The sequence below is a fragment of the Oryzias latipes genome, chromosome 7, assembly GCF_002234675.1.
Source record: "Oryzias latipes chromosome 7, ASM223467v1".
Taxonomy (NCBI): domain Eukaryota; kingdom Metazoa; phylum Chordata; class Actinopteri; order Beloniformes; family Adrianichthyidae; genus Oryzias; species Oryzias latipes.
In genome coordinates this window covers 1,895,970-1,911,435 of record NC_019865.2, presented here as the reverse complement: position 1 = coordinate 1,911,435, position 15,466 = coordinate 1,895,970, and the positions used below count along the sequence as shown (strand labels likewise).

The following is a 15,466-nucleotide window of genomic DNA, read 5'->3' as shown; positions in this document are numbered from 1 at the left end:
ACAATTTCAGCACATGAACTGAGTTTTCTGATAATTTTTTTAAATGACAGAGGCACTTTAATGAAATTAATTGCAATTGTTTTTAGTTATTGGATAATGAACTTTTTATCTATTTTTTATGTACTATTTATTATTATTAGTCGCAATTATTATTGTGACACAAACATCATTACTATTTTTACCATGGGTTACTTATGGAATAGGTGTTGCACGAACCAGGAAAACCTTTACATTTCATTGACAATGACAAATAAAGATTTATCCTATTTTTAAGAAAAGAGATGATATATATTTTTAAGTCGTTGAATTCTGGTCAACCACTGTTTCACATTTTAGTTTCATTATTCATTCTGGAAAAGTCTCCTATCTTGAAACTGCAGACTGTCAAATTTTGCGGGTCTAGGCTTCTATTTGGAGGGGCTAAATTCCAGCGGGGGCCACAAAACCTGTGGCTCCATGGTTGACAGCAGGCGAGAACGCTCATCAACAAACCAGATGACAGTTACACGAGGAGTTTGTTTAAAAATACTCTTCCCTCCACTTGCAGGTTTTTATTTTTTATTTTATTGGTAGCTGACACACTTGATGCTCAGATGCAGTTCACTTCTCTGCCACAGTTGACCTGAGAGCAAAATCCTGAGAGCAAATGAATAAAAAACAAATTCCTGGAATTATCATTATTATTGTAAAACAATTGTTTCCATACAACTTGTGCTGTTTGTTCTTGTAAAGTACTTTTTGCTGAAATATGTCTCAAATAAGATTTGGGATCAAACTGCCTTTAAATGCTTTAAATCCAATCGTATAGGATTGGATCGTAATAGCTGTCAAACAGATAAAACATGTCTGTCTTCTTTCTGATGTTAAATAATAAAAATAAACTTTATTTGTATAGCACCTATCAAGATAACAATCACAAAGTGCTTCACAATAAAAGATGATAAAACACAGTCAAACACTGAGTCTGCAGATCTGAGGCTGAGAAGAAGGGAGTTCCAGAGGTATGGAGCCACTGCTGGGAGTGTACGGCTGCAAAAGGTCTTTTATGTAGACTGGTGCTTGGCTATTAAGAGCTGAGTATGTTAAAATGCACTCTGTAGCGGATGGTGAGCCAGTGCAGCTGGATTAACAACGGGGTGACGTGTGAGAACTTGGATGAATTAGTTAAAAGCCTTGCAGCAGCGTTCTGGACAACCTGGAGCCGTTCTAGAGAATTTTTGCTTAACATGTGAAGATGGAGTTGCAGTAATCAAGACAAGATTATATAAAAGCGTGGATGAGCATCTCCATCTCAGAACACAATTGGACTCAGTTTAGCAAAATTTTCAAGATGATAAAAACAAGAACGAACAAGTGACTTGATGTGAGAGTCAAGGGATAAATCCGGGTCTAGAGTCAGCCCGAGGTTCCTGACAGACGGCTTGATAAGGGAAGCAAGTGGACCGAACCACTGGACGATCTGGGGGAGGCAACTGTCAGGAGCACAGACTAGAATCTCAGCTTTGGCTTATCCAACTCTTGACTTAATTCAGACACCTGCGTAAAATCTGTATTTTAAAAACATCCTGGGGTTTAAAAGAGACATAAAACTGAATATCATCAGCATAAAAATGATCAGAAATATCTTGATAAGATGATCTTTGTTTTCGTTCTATGATCCTGGACTTAATTTTCTACAAAGGTTTGAACTCTGAGAGTTTATCATGCTTTTCTTCAGAGTAAACTATGTCCATAATTATGATAATATATTACCTTTGGCACACCAAAGAACAATTTTTATTGAAATATTAGTTATTTTCACAGCTAATTTTCTTACCCGACTCATTAAATCTCTCTGAGGCTCCGCCTTTCGCTTCTTTTGGGTGCCGCCTATTTCATAACATCGTTCTAGAGTCATGACATCATCTTCGGCAGCGTGTCTGCGTTTCTCCCACAAAAACAAACAACATCCAAACGTTTGCAAAAATGAATGTTCATATTGTGTATCTAAAATGAAAGCAATTAGCCAATCACTGCTAGCTCCATGGAGAAAGTGGGTGTGTGTTGTAGCCTGGGGGCGGAGCTGGCAGCGCAGACTCTTCCTGGAAGGGGCGGTTCCTCACTTTGTGACGTCACAATGTGAGGAGCCACTTGTTTTCGTAGATTGTTTTTTTTTAGAGGAATACTCAGAGATGCGTGAATAAATCAAAATACCGTTTTTGTTTTTTTGTGTGTTAATTAACTTTATATCACACCTAAAAGTTAAAAAAAGTTAATTTTGTGTGGTATAAGCCCTTTAACCAAGAGAGAAAAGTAGAAAATGTCCATGTCTATCTGAGAATAGTGAAAAAGTGTGTAGAGAGGTTTTACAGCCTTTAAACATCTAGAGTTATTGTAAAGATGAAGATGACTGCTTTGTGGATTTCGTCTATCACTGTTCATCCATGTATCACTGTATTTCTTTTGTTTACAAAAAAGCAAATAATTATTGAGTGAGATTTGTTTTTATACATTTCTGATTTAAAATAATATTTTTCCATTCACGTATCTTTGATTTCACCTTGATAAGTTGCAGTTGTGGCTCTCAGTTCATTTTGAGCCTGAAGCCTGTTTCCTGGTGACATCAGTCAGCGACTGTCACCTATAGGATCAGAGGGAATGCTGGAGGAGTCTAGAGAGCCCACTTGCAGCACCCCGTGTGCCAGGATAAGATAGGACCCCGGTGTTCTTTCATTTAAAGCTCTCACACCCTCGGATGATCTTCCAAGTTCAGCTCAGATCTTTTCAGTCGCTCCCCGCCTGCCTGCTCTCCCGCCTATCAAAGCTGCCAGATTGATCGGATCCATCAACAGTCGGTGGAGTTCAGCACAGCAGAGTTCTGACCTTAAAGACTCATCAAAGCACTTTGCAGACGTTTATGAGAGCGTCGCAGCTGGGAGCCTATCATCACTTCACTGGACCAGCAGTTTCAAGACCTTGATCAATATTTCATTATTGAAATGTTGAAGCCTTTTCTTTAGAGAGGGAGAGACGGCGCCTTTAAACTTTACTTCAGTCTTCAAATTAATGGTAGATAAAATACTTTACATGGTGTTTTATGATGAATTCCAGCTGCTAACTGTTTGTCAGTAAATTAACTTTTTGCACCCGGATTTAATTTATATATATTTAATTTATATATATTTAATTTAATTTATTATTTTTTATTTTACTTTGTTTAGTTTAAGCAATCAAAGCAACAAGAATGCACAAAACAAAAGAATCAGCAGTTACACATTCATACAAAGACATATTAAACTTAGGATAATTTTACATTAAATCAAAGATTACTTGAAAGGGAGTGGAAGGAAGCGAACTTATATAATCCCAGCCTGTTGCACCGTAACCATTTTATTACATGATTTATCATTATCCAGTTCATAACTTTTTATCAGACAAAAGTAGGAATCCTTAAGTATCAATAAATCACATGACAAAGAGGAATTTACTTAGTATTGATGTAAAAATAGACAAAACTCTATTTTGGAAATCAGCATAGCACATGCAGATCAGTTATCTAAAATATGTACAGATTTCTTTATTTCATTAGAAAAATCCTGACTGGGATTAAGAATAACACTATATCGGAAAAATAGACATGACACTGTTTCAGAAATATTCATAGAATGTGCGGATCATAAATGTGTGCAGATTATTTTTTTTCATTCAGGAATATAATTAGACAAAACACTATTTCCAAATGGACCTGAGATCTTTAAACGCCTTTTTATTTTACTTCAAAAAAGCACTTTGGGTTCAAATAAGTTTTTGATAGAATTTTAAAGCATCTCACTTGTCTTCAAACATGAGTTTTAAATTTCCTTTCAGATTAGTAAAGGTTTGGAGGTTCCTCCCCCCTTTAAACCGTCTCCTATGATTTACTTTGATCCACCTGGACTGCCCCCGTCATGCAGCTACAACTCGGGCTCGACCCACGCTCAGGTAGTGGCGGCAGGATGTTGAGTTACGCCCGTTGTCTCGCCGCTGAAATGCCTCCGTTTTCTTCTGAAAGTATAGTGCCTGTCACTCCCCCGTGCCCTCCCCAGCTGTCCATCAAATGTAATGTGTCTCTCTGCAGAACCAGACACAACATTTTTGAAATATGTGTCCTTCCTTGGAGATAAACACTGTCATCTGTCATAGACGGAAACGGAGGAAGTGACACAGTGACAGACAACTACATTTCCTAAGAGGAGGCGGGGGGTGTAGACGAGTAAAAAGCTGCTGCTTTGCTTTATCATGACGCGGTGTTAGCCACGGAAAACAAATGCTGATGTATGCGTTCACTTAAAAGCCTTTCATCAATCCACTCCAATAAAAATGGTGTTTTTAACATTCTTGGAGCGTTTTTCTCATGATGGACATATGTGAAGAAACGACTTCATCATTATTAAAAGACCACTGGGAACACTTAAAAAAAATTCAAAAGAAGATCAGAGTGGGACTTTAAAATAAGTAAAAGTCCTGTGAACATAAATATCTGTGTTTTGTGTTGAACTGGGAAAAAATCGTCTGTTTCTGAGTTAAAACTCCTATACCTGCTTACTACATAATTTCTACTATTTTCTTGAGATGGAGGCCATGCAGGTTTATTTGTTTCACTCATTTTATAACTGAGGGATCAATAAAAAAAAAAAGAAAAAAATATTAACTGAAGTCATAGTAAGCTCAAAGTAATGGTGCAGATGTAAACCTCTGGATACAAACGAGTCAAATGCAGCTGAGAACAGGTGGGTCTTTAACCTGCATTTAAATTAACAGAGTTTCCGCTGATCCAAAGCTTTCCGAAGGTCTGTTTCAGATTTGTGGTGGATAGAAGCTAAATGCATTTTTTAACCATATTACATTATAAGAAAAATCTTACAATATCTTTACAGAAAATGTAGAATGATGCAACATAATCAACCAACGGTGTTGGAGATTCAGCATGAATCTCCAACACCGTTGGTTGATTATGTTGCATGAATTCAGCATGAATCTCCAACTCTAGCTTCTTCAGTAACTTTTTTACCACGTGCAATGCACTCTGTTATTTTTAAAAGACCACACACATTGAAAACTGAAAAGCTTGTCATGAAACATGTTTATTCATGGTTTACTCAGACTCAAAACTTTATTTAGTACCTGCTTTGTTTTTGTTTTTAAGCCCGTTTTCTGGTTTTCTCCTACCTGCAGAGAAAAGAAAATGTCCCGGACCAGTGCTCTGAAGGTCCTGGACCATGCAATGATTGGCCCAGAGGGACTGGATAACTGCCATAAGTTTGTGGACATCCTGGGCCTCCGAACCATCTTTCCACTTTTCATGAAAACGCCTAAGAAGATGAAGAAAGCAGGTGTTCCAGAAAAGGAGCACGAAGGTGAGTTCAGCAGGATCGAACAAAGACCATTGATCTTTAGTATATACCTTTTTTGATTCTTTTTTTTCATTAAACCAAAAAGAAAATTGTTGTTTCCTAAAATCAACTACAGTATTTCCACGGCTATAGGGCGCACTTAAAAGTCGTACATTTTCTTCCAAAATGCCTTGTGGTGCGTTGCGCCTAATGTGTTGTTGTGTGACTTCGGTAAAGACGACGTAGGAGAGGACGGCATGAGGACGGTAAGGAGGGAAGTGAGGATGTGAAAGAAGACACACCCCCGATTAGCAAAAAAGTGCAGGTATGTTCATTATGCAAAACAACATCGTTTGGGCGACCCTGAGAACGCAAAGAGACACGCCTAGCAGAGGAACATGGGAATCGAGCAGCTGCGGGAGAATTCAAGATGAGTGAATCCATAGTTCGCAAGTGGAGGAAGCTGGAAAAGGAACTCCAATAAGTCAAAAGACGCGTGGGAGTTTCCGTGGAAACAAGGCGAGGCGGCCAGAGTTGGAAAACCTCCTGGAGCGATGGATCAACGATCAGAGAACAGCCGGGCGAGTTACGCCACAGTTTGTGAATGGATTGTAGAAGCCTGGGCTAGCGTGTCTGCTTGATGGATTGATGGATTTTTGGATGCTGATTGGTAACTGGAAAACAAAAAATCACAACCAACTCAGTTTTACCGGAATGTTCAACATGCCCGCGCCTTAAAACCCGCCTTTTTGAAAAAGCCCTCATAATTGAAACGGCGCCCTAAAATCCAGTGCGCCCCATGGTCGTGAAAATACAGAAATATTAACAAACATGAATGGTTTAAACAAATGAGGGAGGAGAGTTTAAATAAGGCCTTCATCTCAAACTATCTCTAGTACAACATATATTTCAACAAACACATGTGCTTTGACTTTGCTGCTTGTAGTTATTTAAATAATTGAGCAAACGGAAAATGATGTGGAGTCTCTGCTTCCTTCTGCCTCCTCCGCTGGTGTGTTCGGGTGCTGCATCAGCTGCTTGTCTGTTTACCCTATCGGCCTAATCTTGATTGATTTTCCTGCCTGTTCTCTTGAACTTCTCTTATCTCAGAGTCAAACATTGAACACAAAGAACCATAGGGAGGCAGGAGAATAGAGACCCGTGTCTCTGTTGTAAAAGGCCGGAGGAAAAAAGAGGTGAAAGCCCACCTCAGCTCTGTTTACCTACATTCAGAATGTGAGTCGCCCCTCCTCTCCTGTCTGTATTCAATTTCTTACTTATGGAGGGGTTTCTCAGCTCTTCGGCGGAGAACAAATTGTCTTCCATTGTGTCGCGTATCACCCAGAGGCTCGGTGAATTAACTTCTGACCCCTTTTAGCAGCTGGAGGAGCTGTATGGAAGATAACGCTGCCTGGCGGTGAGCGGCAGACCCCCCCGTCTGCTGAAGTGCTGCCGAGGCACTCGAAAACAGACGGGCTCCTGCAGGAGCTGCAGGAGAAACTGCTTGAACAACTTGAAAAGAAATTGGTCGACCCTCCTTGGCATGATAAGTTCACTGGCAGGTGATCCCAAAGAGAAATCAGGAATATTCAATTTCTCCTGTTTTAGTACCCACTCCAATCATCATCTGTTTCCGTCTGCTCTTGATTCACAGCAATTTGAATAAATACTCAGAATGAAAATTTAGTTTAATTTTCTTCCCGTCATTATCAGAAAAATGCCACAAAAACACGTTAAAGACACTATTTTCATCAGAGTTGGTCTTTGAATCTCGTAATTTTACTTTCCTTTTTTTGGGGGGCCCTTAAACTCTGTCGTAGTTTATTTATGAAATATTAAATGTCCAAGACAATTTTGTTTTTTCTAAGTGAAGCACTAAAATCTCTCCTGATGATCAGAGCTAGCCATCCGCTCTTTCATGTTGTCATATTGGGTTCTTCATGAAGAGAACTGGAGCTGGTATGTATTTCTACTCTGTGCCGTCATTGACTTGAGCATAAAAAGATGCCTGCCATAATGTAATACTAAGAGAGCATCTCTCTGGTTTAGAGTAATTAAAACTGTCGTGAATGAAGTGGTCCTCCTAAATAACACCAGAACTCATAATTAACTATTAAACGCTTCAAACAGAAGTAATTAGGAGGGAAAAACCTTCCTGTCCTCCTCACTTTTCTTCCCGCAGTCACACTCTTTGCTCTTTCCACCCACAACTTTGATTCCTTCTAGACTCCTATCTAAAATCAAGATAGTCCAAATCTACAGGGATTTCTCGGCGTTGCAAGCCCAGAGGAGGATATAATTACCTCAGAAGAGAAATCTGCCTGAAAGTAGAGAAACTAGTCACACAAATATGACACTTTACAGCTTTATGAGTGTTCCTGTCACGTCACTTATTTCAAGGTCTCAGTTTATTGTTGCATGTACTTTGTCATTAAAGTGAAATGAGATGGTTTGATGGAAATTGGAGGCAGCCCGTTGTTATATTTAGGTGGCTAATGATGCGAGCAACTCCGAGAAGGAACAGAAGTAAACAACTAATTTACATGGTGAGGCAAAGTAGTCCTAGGTCCGTCTCCAGCTCTGATTGGGAGGAAAATATCCTTTTTTTTGTGTTTGTGTGCGCCTCCAAGCATCTGCATGTTGTGTTAGTAAAGAGGCTGCTGTAGTGAGAGGAGATCTTTGTTCTGCGAGTCATTTCAGCGCCGCACAAACACCTTCCTGCACCGCCAGTGCCACAGTCCTGACCCTTATTTTCTAATGAATGTAATAAAACATGTAATGAGGGAGGCTTGCTGACTGGAAGGGACCTCTATTAGAAGAACAGGCGCATTTTATGTTGCTGCAGTTCTGCCAGATGTTAACATTTAGAGGAAAACGTAATGGCTTGTCTAATGGAGGGGAAATGCGACAACTTTTAAAGAAAAACACAAAAAAGTAAAAAAAATGTTTTAGACATTTCTTGTCTTCAGGTTATTCTCTCACTTTAGTTTCTCTGTTAAACAATTGAAATGTCAACATTTGTTCTAATTGAGTTTTTAGTCTTAAAGCCACACAGATCAATTAACTACATTGGGATTATACAACAAAAAGATCATGAATATTCATTTGTGTTTGATAATTAATTATACTATTTAAATTTAGAGTTTTATTAACAAATGGAAAGATTTTCCCAGGCTTGTCTGTCCCAAGAACACAACATTCACGGCCAACGGAGGATCCAGAACAATCGTCCAACAACTGAATCACCACAATTACTGACCAATGAGGTTTTGTTTGGGAGTTCTTACTGGAAAAAACAACTGTTGTTTTTACTCTTATTTGTTAATTTATAATCTTTCCAAAGGTCCTGACTACTATTTTTTCCTTTTTGGTTACTTTGATCAAACATAAAGAATATACCATGTCAAGAAAAACCTTCATACAGTATGAGAGAGATATGCTTACTCCTCTGGATTTAGAGCCCGAGTCTTAATCCCATTTTTTAATCAAAGCCAGACAATCTAAGATGTGTCTCATTTAATCATTGCCTCTTATCCTCGGCGCCTCTGGCACTGATGGAGATCAGTAACATTTTGGAAGAGACAAATTTAAATGTAATCTTTGTTGTCATAGTCTTACTGTGTAATCCTGTTATTATGGTTTCTCAGAAAGGGAGATTTGTTGTTAAGTCCTTGCGCAAAGATGCATCTAATTACCATTTCCTTCACAGACGGTGTTTCTTTCTGAGGGGAATATTTTAACTCTTAAAACTTCCACTGCAATGACATTTCCTCTGGGTTCTTCATACATTTAAAACCTGATTTACTTTGATCCCTAATAAATGGCACAAAACTGCTCCCTCACAAACAGATCATGCGTGCTGTTTAAGTCTGCAAGGAGAGATTTTAGCAGGGTTAACAGCCACAAACCACAGTTTTTCAATGGATATCTAGCGTGCACTGTGGTCTGCGCACGTGAAATCAATGCAATGGAGAGTAGAGAATGGACTTCTGGAACAAATGAAACAGGCTGTAGTCTTTGAAGGTCTGAACTTGATAAAAATGTCAAGATTGCATTATTATCATCAAAGGCAAACAAAAATTGTTTGCATATTTAACAGAAACATTATACTAAACTTGTTTTATAAATCAAGTGTAACGTTTCTTTGCCAGGTTTCATTTAATACAATCTTCTGGAAAATCAGGCAATAAAACTACAACCAATAGTAGTACAGAGCATTTTAATAAAATGTATGACTGAGGACAGAAGCTGAACTACTTCATTTTTTTTAACCATGGAAGATCCCACTCATCTTTTGATCGGTTTTATCTTAATGAAAGAATGATTATACCGATTTAGCCTAAATCTAAACACCTGTGTTGTTTTCTAGGATGTAGCTTCAGCAGAGCAGGAGTTCATTAGAAATTAACCTGAGAAAGTAACCTGAGTTGTGGGCGGAACCGTTAGTGCAGAGCAACCCCGCCCCCTTCTCCTCCCCATTGCTGAGAGCTCAGAGCAAGTAGCTTTTGGCCCGCCCAGCGTTTTTGAATAAATTAAATGCCATTTTAAGCTTAATTTTTATTTATTTATCACGCCCTCCATCACCAGAAAGATGTCACAAGAACATATTAAAAACAGCAAAAACACATTTGTTTTAATCAGAGTGAAAATCAGAAGGAAAATGCGAAAAGGAAAAATGTTTCATAGCATTCATAAGTTATATTTCTGCAGAAAGAGAGTTTGAAAACTTGCAGCATTAATAATGTAGTCCAATTCGTGATCACAGGGCTCATAATGTCTGCCAGAAATCCAGAATTCTGTCTTTTTTTTTATATCAAATCATTTTAAGAGTTTTAATTCTTCCTCCTTAAACTGGGATGTGTTAAAAAAATGCCTGTTTGTTTGAGAAAAGAGGTTTAAGTTAGAGAATTCCTCACAGATATTTTTTTCCATTAATGTTCAGTAACTGATAAAGAAGCCTCGACCCTGGTGGACTCTAACCACAGCTGATTGTTGGAGGTTTTTGTAAAAACTTTTAACAAACCAACATCGATATATTGTCCCCATTTTCAGAACATCTGTTGGCATTTTTTCTGAATATATAAACATGAAGCAGAGGCTGGATGAGTCATTGATTTTTCTGTCTGTCTGAAGACAGATGAGGAAACTTTTATTTAGCTTTGTCCTCCATCAGGTACCCACAATGCAATCCTGCTTCCTCCACTTCTTAAATCTCCAGGGAGGGGTCTGTTTAGTTTTCAGGCCTTCGCAGAAAATGCTCTTGAGCCAGCGATCAATAGCCTCTTGGGCAGGGCGGAAAGGTGGTGACATCAATTACCTGTTGGATCAAGTTGATAAAGCAGTGTCCTTTTGAAAATGGCAGACGGCGTCCTTGTCATTGTTTACAGGAAATGGGGTTGTCTACATTGAAATTAGGGCTGCCTCCAGGAAGTGGAGCTCAAGAACAGGGTTTTAATTAAAGATCTTCGCATTTAGTCTGTCAGGAAGCGGTCACTCCCAGGCTATCACCAGAACTGATGGGTAGTAGTATTTACTGGGATGCCACTTCTTTGGTTTTCTTTGAAAACTGAAGTTACTTGGTGGAACTTTCTTTAAACTATCTTAAGTTTGAAAACTGAAAGGAATGATGTGATTCTGGTTTCACAAACAGGGAGTATTTTGTATCAGCAAGAAACGTGATTTTATGTAGGAATGTAAAGTCTTTCTCCCAACGGCCCTTACAGGTGAATACAGGCTGACTGCAGGTGAAAAATGGGCAAATCTGTACGGGGAACGCTTGAAATATCAAGGTTTTTGACTATTACATTTTGTTGCAGTTGCTTATTCAACACATGAGGGGGAAGTAGGTGAGGTGCAGGTGTGGCGTAAAGGTTTTTATTTTTCAACCCCACCAATTCCTGTGGACTGTACAAGGAGCCCGTTAGTGCTGTTGACGTGATCCGTGCACTCTCCTTGAATGCAGCATCTTATAAATGAGGAAATTAGACAATCAGTGTAGTTTGTGTGAACATCCTGCGGGCACTTGCATATCACGTGCACACCTTGTGTGTGCAGAATCTGCACGCAGTCAAATAAGGAGCCAGTACTCGCATTCACGAATGACCAGAGTGTAGCGTAAGGACATAAGGCAGCATCACTGTGCATTGTAAGTGTGTACTACTTCCATTATCCTCACAACACTTCATGATAAACTTACCACATGAACGACAATAGGACATTCCATTTTCATGACGTCCCTTGATACAAACCTCAAGGGAGCTAGAAGAACAAACCTGCACTCTCCGAATCCCTCATTTCCACTGAGCGGTCCGGTCCAGTATGGTCTTGTAGTTTTAAGCCCCCGTTGGTTGTAGGTCTATTGAAAAATGGAATGGACCGGTTAGGGTGGAGCTACTGTTGAAACCCGTTGATTGGCTGAAGGTCAATATGACAAATTAAAGCTCCTAGAAAGCAGCGGTATTCCTCTTCGCCGCCCGCAATCTCAAACAAAATGAAATGCCTTGTATGTACAAAGTACCAAGAGCCAAGCGGGGAAAAACGCTATTTAGAAAAGCAATTCATTTTTTATTTAAACTTTTTTTTTAACCAAAATATGTCATTTTGTGTTTTCCCTTTCAAGCTAGTTACCTTTCACTTTTGGGAGAGTTCAAATTGTGTCCCTTTTCAAGGATTTTAGTGACTCTTAGAGAAATTGTAAACACCACATACATTCCAGAGTAGCTGCACTGAAAGCACAGTTTTATTTTCTGGTTCGATATTTTCCTGTATTTTTGTGGAAAAGCGTCGTCTTCTTTCATCGCTGCTCTTGACGGTTATTTGGAAGTTTGGACATCGGCAGGTGTTATGGCGTTTAGTTTTCTCAGCTTCAAAGTCTTGTGCATTAAGACGCTGCAGGTCATAGGGGATTGCACAAAGGGAGCTGACAGCAAACAAGACCCCTTTTAAAAAGCAGGAACAGGATTGATTCCTGCACTCTTGTTGCTTAGCAACTGCAAAGCCTCGTTGAGAGAGAATATTGACCTGTTGTTGATAAAGTCCAATTACTTTCTTCTTCTTTTGGTCTTTTTTTCCTCCCCTTGCATGCAGAGACATTGTGTCATATTCTGTTTATTGTTAGTTTTGATGCATTTTCACACATTTTAAATGCTTTAAACCTTGTGTTTCCAGCGCTGGAATGGTTTGAATGCGGTTCACAGCGGCTCTCATTGAAGCTAACGAGTTTGTGTTCAGCTAGTCAGTGAGCATGTGTTTAGACCTATGCCTGGCTAAACGGCCTCACAGCTGCTGCAGGCCAATTTTTATCACTGCTTGAAATGTTATTTGGCCTCAGCCAAAGTGGTACACTTGTTCCAGCCTTCCTGAAAGAAAATTGATTTTTAAATTTCATCAACATTTTCCCCTCTTGTTCTTAGCGTGCTCTCTCTGTAAGCACAGCCATGCTGAGCTGGCCGTCTGCTCTAATTAAAGATTATTAAAAGCTTCTCGTTTTGCTGGTTCTAGGGCCCGTGGCTGTGGGTGTTAAGCCGCAGGTTCTCAGAGATGAGGTCTCCTGAAAATGAGATCACTGTGGGTTTCGTCTCCACATTTGAGAATTATGCACCTGCAGATTTAAGACCGTCTTACCAAACTCATTTACTTCTGAAAGTCAAAGGTTTTTTATTTGTCTGCAAGAGATCCAGATGTCATTTTAAGATTAGAAATACCTGGACTTGAGTGAAATGCATGTGTGCTCTTAATTAACCGTCAAATGTGAAACTGTTTTTCAGAACACGTGTGCTCAATCATCGCTTCCATGCTGAGAAATCTGAAATCACAGCAAAGAACCAGACTCCTCAACAAGTTCACAGAGAACGACTGCGAGAAGGTTGGTCTCTTTATGGTTTTGTCTTCTACGTTCTCAGGAAAAGGCAGGAACCAAGATTCTATAACATGCAATATTTATTTCATAGTTTGAGCAAATAATTTTTTGAATTACCGGTAACAGTTTTTTTCCAACATTAGGTGCTTTGGCTAGGTATTCTATAACGTTTGTTTTTCTCTGAAATTGTAATGTTTGTTTTCTTTGAATCAATCTGTAATTGCAGAGGAACGATGCCAAACCATCCCTTTGCCTGACAGTTGGTTCAAGTGAATGTAGCTCGCATGCTTTGTTTGGTTTTAGCTACGTTAGCGTTATGTGCAAATGTTTGCTCTCGGTCTGTTCATGGTCTGTTTTACCAGACGCCATTGGGTTTGTTCAGATGCTGCTTCCTACGATAAAGAAACACTTGAGCTTCGCTGCCTTCTGCGTTCAGCTGTTGTTATTCCATGAAGTGTCAGCTTTTGATCGGTTTTATGTCACCTGTTGTTGTTTTAGTTATTGTACTTCTAGTTGAAGTATTTGTAGTAATATTAGTAGTTATAGCAGTAAAAGTTGTAACAGCAGTCGTAGTAGCAGCAGTAGCAGTTGTATTTGTAAAAGCAGTAGTGATAGTTGTTGAAGTAGTAAATTGTAGGAAATGTATTAGCATTTGTAGTAATAGTTGTCATTGCAGTTGTTGCTATAACGGTAGTAGCAGTTGTAGTTGTTATTACTGCATAAGTAGTTGTGATAGATTCAAGATTCAAGAGGTTTTTATTGCCATATTCTGTGTAGCTACATAGAGTAGGAATTTGTTTCGGTGCAAATGTGCAACATAAAACAGAAGAACAGTAAGCAACAACATTTTTACACAATGGACAGAACAAAAAATATAAATAGAGTCAGTAGTGCAAGGAGTGTCAAAACAGTGCAAACTGAGAATGTTCAAGGTGCAGGTAGTGGGCTGGTGACTGGTTGGACATTGACGTGAAATTTAGGGGGGGGTTACAGGGCATTTAAGAGTCTGACTGCAGAGGGAAAGAAACTGTTCTTGTGTCTGGAGGTTCTGGTCCTGATGGACCTTAGCCTCCTGCCTGAAGGGAGTAGTTTCAGTAGGGAATGTCCAGGGTGGGAAGGGTCGTCAGCTATCCGGCCTGCACGTCCCCGGGTTCTGGAGACATATAGTTCCTGGACAGATGGGAGGCTGCAGCCGATCACCTTCTCTGCTGAGCGCACAATACGCTGTAGCCTGTTAATGTCCCTGGTTGTGGCACTAGTGTACCACACGGTGATGGAGGAGGTGAGGATGGACTCAATGATGGCCGTGTAGAACTGCACCATCATCTGGGCCGGCAGCCGGGCTTTCTTCAACTGCCGCAGGAAGTACATCCTCTGCTGGGCCTTTTTGAGGAGAGAGCAGATGGACGGCTCCCACTTGAGGTCCTGCGTGATAGTGGTGCCGAGGAAACAGACAGAGTCCACAATGGTGATGGTAGAGTCTGTCAGGATGAGAGGGGATGAGGGGGCTGTGACTTTCCTGAAGTCCACTATCATCTCCACTGTCTTCTGAGTGTTCAGCTCCAGGTTGTTGATGCTGCACCACGAACCCAGCCGGTCCACCTCCCTCCTATAGGCAGACTCATCATCATTAGAGATGAGTCCGATGAGGGTGGTGTCATCTGCAAACTTGATCAGTTTGACAGAGTCATGGCTGGAGGTGCAGCAGTTAGTGTACAAAGAGAAGAGCAGAGGGGAAAGTACACAGCCCTGTGGAGTTCCTGTGCTGATGCATTGGGTGGTGGAGACATTCTTCCCCAGCCGCACACACTGCCTCCGGTCCATAAGGAAGTCACTAATCCACCTACAGGTGGAGTCAGGCACGTTGAGCTGGAGGAGCTTTTCCTGGAGCAGAGAGGGGAGGATGGTATTGAACGCAGAGCTGAAGTCCACGAACAGGATCCTAGCATAGGTTCCCGGGGAGTCCAGGTGCTGCAGGATGAAGTGGAGGGCCAGGTTGATAGCGTCGTCTACAGACCTATTGGCTCTGTAGGCGAACTGCAGAGGGTCCAGGAGGGGGGAGGTGAAGGATTTGAGGTGGGGGAGGACCAGACGCTCGAATGACTTCATGACTACAGACGTAAGTGCCACAGGCCTGTAGTCATTGAGGCCAGTTATGCGGGGCTTCTTGGGGACAGGGACGATGGTGGACAGTTTGAAGCAGGCCGGGACGTGGCAGGACTCCAGGGAGGTGTTGAAAATGTCTGTGAAGACCGCT

General features: G+C 40.4%; 1 protein-coding gene across 1 annotated transcript in view; it reads left to right on the top strand.

Moving 5' to 3' along the window:
• The window catches only part of ctnnbl1 (catenin beta like 1), a 50,831-nt gene that overhangs the window by 16,939 nt on the left and 18,426 nt on the right, over positions 1-15,466 (top strand). Inside the window, exons 11-12 of the mRNA XM_004070238.4 lie at positions 5,194-5,375; positions 13,118-13,215. Of these exons, the coding sequence (XP_004070286.1) occupies positions 5,194-5,375; positions 13,118-13,215 (280 nt within the window). The remainder of the gene's footprint in view (positions 1-5,193; positions 5,376-13,117; positions 13,216-15,466) is intronic.